Source organism: Oncorhynchus keta, chromosome 22 (assembly GCF_023373465.1).
Source record: "Oncorhynchus keta strain PuntledgeMale-10-30-2019 chromosome 22, Oket_V2, whole genome shotgun sequence".
Classification (NCBI taxonomy): domain Eukaryota; kingdom Metazoa; phylum Chordata; class Actinopteri; order Salmoniformes; family Salmonidae; genus Oncorhynchus; species Oncorhynchus keta.
This window is the reverse complement of record NC_068442.1, coordinates 42,023,326-42,029,557: the sequence shown is the minus strand read 5'-3', so window position 1 is coordinate 42,029,557 and position 6,232 is coordinate 42,023,326. Positions and strand designations below refer to the sequence as shown.

The window sequence follows — 6,232 nt, the reverse complement described above, 5'->3', positions numbered from 1 at the left end:
TCATTATGTCAGCAGTTTCATAAGTTACGAGTCTTTTCATTTTGAAGATCATTTTTATTTTGCCAATCAATCACAATAAAAAAAAAATTAAATGGACATTTCCTACATGGTTTATTGGCATTACGTTTACAAGATAAACAGCCGATATGAAGACAGAGATGAACGACTTTTATTCTTTCCACTATATAACGTGTTTAGGTGATAGCTACAGACCTGTGATAATTGTCTTGTTCTTGTCCTCTTCTAGGGTCTGAACGTCATCTTCAACGTGGCTCTGGCCCTCCTCAAGGTGTGATCGACTTCCTTTACTTTTATTCATGTACTGGGGGTCCAGACCATTCCTTTGATTTTCAATTACAGACATCCTGTTATGGTATTGGACGAGTCACACTCAACACAGAGGCCTAAGACTTCGACCTGCCCTTTTTGATTGCTATGAATCAGATTATATAAGAGTCTTTTTGACCTCAACGGTCAAAGGTAGAAGAAGTTGGCCTTAACCACAGGTCCAGAATCAGATGGCCCAACCCCGAAATCCAAAACTTTTAGAAGAAAACGTCAAAAAGGATGTCAATATACAGACCACCATCCTCTCTCTTACTCATGAGCCATTTGACAGATTTGATTTAGTTACTGTGGGGGATTCTGTAGTGTTTAGTAAAAACATGGGAAGAGCATCTCTGCTGTCAGAGAAAGATGTTCTGTGTAGTACAGTATGGATGACTGGGTTGGAAGAAAGTGGAATAGTTTACTATGTCTCCCTCTGCTGCCCATTTATTTTATGTAACCGTTATTTTAACAGGGAGTCTTGCTGAGACCAAGGTCTCTTTCACAGATGAGCTTCGCATATCAGTCAATCAATCAAATGTATTTATAAAGCTGTTCTTACATCAGCTGATATCTCAAAGTGCTGTACAGAAACCCAGCCTCAAACCCCAAACAGCAAGCAATGCAGGTGTAGAAGCACGGCGGCTAGGAAAAACTCCCTAGAAAGGCCAAAACCTAGGAAGAAACCTAGAGAGGAACCAGGCTATGAGGGGTGGCCAGTCCTCGTCTGGCTGTGCCGGGTGGAGATTATAACAGAACATTGTCAAGATGTTCAAATGTTTATAGATGACACACACACACACACACACACACACACACACACACACACACACACACACACACACACACACACACACACACACACACACACACACACACACACACACACACACACACACACACACACACACACACACACACACACACACACACAGAGAGAGAGAGGCGGAGAGAGAGAGAGAGAGTCTTAAATTCACACAAGACACCTGATGAGACAGGGGAAGTACTCCAGATGTAACAGACTGACCCTAGCCCCCTGACACATAAACTACTGCAGCATAAATAGGAGGCTGAGATATCAATATACACTAAAATCATAACACAGTCATAGAAATCAAACACATTCTTCCCCACAGGCACCAATTCATCACATTATTTTAAATAAGAGGCCAAATAAACAAATAAGCAGATTTAGCAAACTCAGTGGAGATAGACGGGATCTCCAGAGTTAACCGTCCCTGGTATCTTGTACTGCGGTAAAGAATATCTTGAAACGGAGGGTATCTTGTCCTATGGTAAATAATATCTTGAAACGGAGGGTATCTTGTCCTATGGTAAATAATATCTTGAAACGGAAGGTATCTTGTCCTATGGTAAATAATATCTTGAAACGGAGGGTATCTTGTCCTATGGTAAATAATATCTTGAAACGGAGGGTATCTTGTCCTATGGTAAATAATATCTTGAAACGGAAGGTATCTTGTACTGCGGTAAATAATATCTTGAAACGGAAGGTATCTTGTCCTATGGTAAATAATATCTTGAAACGGAGGGTATCTTGTCCTATGGTAAATAATATCTTGAAACGGAAGGTATCTTGTCCTATGGTAAATAATATCTTGAAACGGAAGGTATCTTGTCCTATGGTAAATAATATCTTGAAACGGAAGGTATCTTGTACTGCGGTAAATAATATCTTGAAACGGAAGGTATCTTGTCCTATGGTAAATAATATCTTGAAACGGAAGGTATCTTGTCCTATGGTAAATAATATCTTGAAACGGAAGGTATCTTGTCCTATGGTAAATAATATCTTGAAACGGAGGGTATCTTGTCCTATGGTAAATAATATCTTGAAACGGAGGGTATCTTGTCCTATGGTAAATAATATCTTGAAACGGAAGGTATCTTGTACTGCGGTAAATAATATCTTGAAACGGAAGGTATCTTTTCCTATGGTAAATAATATCTTGAAACGGAGGGTATCTTGTCCTATGGTAAATAATATCTTGAAACGGAAGGTATCTTGTCCTATGGTAAATAATATCTTGAAACGGAGGGTATCTTGTCCTATGGTAAATAATATCTTGAAACGGAGGGTATCTTGTCCTATGGTAAATAATATCTTGAAACGGAAGGTATCTTGTCCTATGGTAAATAATATCTTGAAACGGAAGGTATCTTGTCCTATGGTAAATAATATCTTGAAACGGAAGGTATCTTGTCCTATGGTAAATAATATCTTGAAACGGAAGGTATCTTGTCCTATGGTAAATAATATCTTGAAACGGAAGGTATCTTGTCCTATGGTAAATAATATCTTGAAACGGAAGGTATCTTGTCCTATGGTAAATAATATCTTGAAACGGAAGGTATCTTGTCCTATGGTAAATAATATCTTGAAACGGAAGGTATCTTGTCCTATGGTAAATATCTTGAAACGGAAGGTATCTTGTCCTATGGTAAATAATATCTTGAAACGGAAGGTATCTTGTCCTATGGTAAATAATATCTTGAAACGGAAGGTATCTTGTCCTATGGTAAATAATATCTTGAAACGGAAGGTATCTTGTCCTATGGTAAATAATATCTTGAAACGGAAGGTATCTTGTCCTATGGTAAATAATATCTTGAAACGGAAGGTATCTTGTCCTATGGTAAATAATATCTTGAAACGGAGGGTATCTTGTCCTATGGTAAATAATATCTTGAAACGGAAGGTATCTTGTCCTATGGTAAATAATATCTTGAAACGGAGGGTATCTTGTCCTATGGTAAATAATATCTTGAAACGGAGGGTATCTTGTCCTATGGTAAATAATATCTTGAAACGGAGGGTATCTTGTCCTATGGTAAATAATATCTTGAAACGGAAGGTATCTTGTCCTATGGTAAATAATATCTTGAAACGGAGGGTATCTTGTCCTATGGTAAATAATATCTTGAAACGGAAGGTATCTTGTCCTATGGTAAATAATATCTTGAAACGGAGGGTATCTTGTCCTATGGTAAATAATATCTTGAAACGGAAGGTATCTTGTCCTATGGTAAATAATATCTTGAAACGGAAGGTATCTTGTCCTATGGTAAATAATATCTTGAAACGGAGGGTATCTTGTCCTATGGTAAATAATATCTTGAAACGGAAGGTATCTTGTCCTATGGTAAATAATATCTTGAAACGGAAGGTGTCTTGTCCTATGGTAAAGAATATCTTGAAACGGAGGGTATCTTGTCCTATGGTAAATAATATCTTGAAACGGAAGGTGTCTTGTCCTATGGTAAAGAATATCTTGAAACGGAGGGTATCTTGTACTGCAGTAAAGAATACATTGAAACAAGGAGGGAATATTGAAACGAGGAGGGAATATTGAAACGAGGAGGGACCACCTGGAGTTGTCCAATAACAACCAATAATAATAATAATAATAATATATGCCATTTAGCAGACGCTTTTATCCAAAGCGACTTACAGTCATGTGTGCATACATTCTACGTATGGGTGGTCCCGGGAATCGAACCCACTACCCTGGCGTTACAAGCGCCATGCTCTACCAACTGAGCTACAGAAGGACTTCAGAACCACTCTGAAGCCCTCTTTTTTTACATTTGATATATATTGTCAACGTCATTACATTTTAATTAAAAACTCAAGTACAGCGGCTGTGCTATTATAGTGTACTTCAGGTCAAATGTCAAGTCTATCAGATACTGTGATTGCAGTGCTATTGTTGACAAATGAACAGGCTAATCAATTAGTCTTGTACCTCAAACTATTTGTTACCGTTCTGCGCTGAGACAAAATCCCATAACCCCCTGCCATTTTGAGTATTCATTTTGGACTAGGTTCAAAGAAATGTCAGTTAAATGTTGGTGATTAAGTGCTGAATTCTTTGCAGTTCAGATTGTAGGCCAATGCATTATAACATTTAGACTTTAACCTGAACTTCCTAATCGCTGGAGGAAATTGTCATGCACTGTGAATGTGACTTTTCACCTGCATTTTATTTTGAACAACGTTGAGTCACTGTGAAGGGAAATGGGTTACACTGATGATCACAGGGTCATCAGAAAGATGAGCGTGAACGAGTGTGTAGAAACCATGTGTGAGGTGAACTAGCAGCTCCTGGGAGGGCTATGGTGATGGCTTTTCTATTTGAACACGTACTTTGTTTCTACACACGGTTTCCTCACCGATGATACCCATTCCTGTCTGTTGTTAGATTTTAGAAAGCCTCCAGCTACAACAGAATAGTACTTTCATGCTATTGAAGCATATATTGGTTGTGTGTGTGTGTGTCCGATTTGGTCAGGCATGACGGCATTATTCCCGAAGGCTTCCTCTCCTCCTTCCTCTCTCCCCTCCCTTCTATCCCTCTGTCTCTCTCCTCCTTCCTCTCTCCCCTCCCTTCTATCCCTCTGTCTCTCTCCTCCTTCCTCTCCCCCTCCCTTCTATCCCTCTGTCTCTCTCCCCTCCCTTCTATCCCTCTGTCTCTCTCCTCCTTCCTCTCCCCCTACCTTCTATCCCTCTGTCTCTCTCCTCCTTCCTCTCCCCCTCCCTTCTATCCCTCTGTCTCTATCCTCCTTCCTCTCCCCCTACCTTCTATCCCTCTGTCTCTATCCTCCTTCCTCTCCCCCTACCTTCTATCTCTCTGTCTCTATCCTCCTTCCTCTCCCCCTCCCTTCTATCTCTCTGTCTCTCTCCCCCTCCCTTCTATCCCTCTGTCTCTCTCCCCCTCCCTTCTATCCCTCTGTCTCTCTCCTCCTTCCTCTCCCCCCTCCCTTCTATCCCTCTATCTCTCTCCCCTTCCCTCTCCCCCTCCCTTCTATCCCTCTGTCTCTCTCCCCTCCCTTCTATCCCTCTGTCTCTCTCCCCTCCCTTCTATCTCGCTGTCTCTCCCCCTCCCTTCTATCCCTCTGTCTCTCCTCCCCTCCCTTCTATCCCTCTGTCTCTCTCCCCCTCCCTTCTATCCCTCTGTCTCTCTCCCCCTCCCTTCTATCCCTCTGTCTCTCTCCCTCCTTTCTATCCCTCTATCTCTCTCCCCTCCCTTCTATCTCTGTCTCTCCCCCGCCCTCCCTTCTATCCCTCTGTCTCTCTCCCCAACCCTTCAATCCCTCCGTCTCTATCCTCCTTCCTCTCCCCCTCCCTTCTATCCCTCTTTCTCTATCCTCCTTCCTCTCCCCCTCCCTTCTATCCCTCTTTCTCTATCCTCCTTCCTCTCCCCCTCCCTTCTATCTCTCTGTCTCTCTCCCCCTCCCTTCTATCCCTCTGTCTCTCTCCCCCTCCCTTCTATCCCTCTGTCTCTATCCCCTCCCTTCTATCCCTCTGTCTCTCTCCTCCTTCCTCTCCCCCTCCCTTCTATCCCTCTATCTCTCTCCCCCTCCCTTCTATCCCTCTATCTCTCTCCCCTTCCCTCTCCCCCTCCCTTCTATCCCTCTGTCTCTCCCCTCCCTTCTATCTCTCTGTCTCTCCCCCTCCCTTCTATCTCTCTGTCTCTCTCCCCTCCCTTCTATCTCTCTCTCTCCCCCTCCCTTCTACCCCTCTGTCTCTCTCCCCCTCCCTTCTATCCCTCTGTGTCTCTCCCCCTCCCTTCTATATCTCTCCCCTCCCTTCTATCTCTGTCTCTCCCCCGCCCTCCCTTCTATCCCTCTGTCTCTCTCCCCCTCTCTCCCTTCTATCCCTCTGTCTCTCTCTCCCCCTCTCTCCCTTCTATCCCTCTGTCTCTCTCCCCCTCCCTTCTATCCCTCTGTCTCTCTCCCCCTCCCTTCTATCCCTCTGTCTCTCTCCCCTCCCTTCTATCCCTCTGTCTCTCTCCCCCTCCTATCCCTCTGTCTCTCTCCCCCTCCTATCCCTCTGTCTCTCTCCTCCTTCCTCTCCCCCTCCCTTCTATCCCTCCGTCTCTCT

At 43.1% G+C, this 6,232-nt stretch overlaps 1 protein-coding gene across 7 annotated transcripts in view; it reads left to right on the top strand.

Moving 5' to 3' along the window:
- The window catches only part of LOC118372587 (rab GTPase-activating protein 1-like), a 142,575-nt gene that overhangs the window by 101,497 nt on the left and 34,846 nt on the right, over window positions 1–6,232 (top strand). For 6 of the 7 annotated variants that reach the window (XM_052475259.1, XM_052475264.1, XM_052475263.1 and 3 more), the window contains one exon: window positions 248–289. The exons of the other annotated variant lie outside the window; for it this stretch is intronic. In XM_052475259.1, coding sequence (XP_052331219.1) covers window positions 248–289 — 42 coding nt within the window. The remainder of the gene's footprint in view (window positions 1–247; window positions 290–6,232) is intronic. 7 annotated transcript variants of the gene reach the window in all.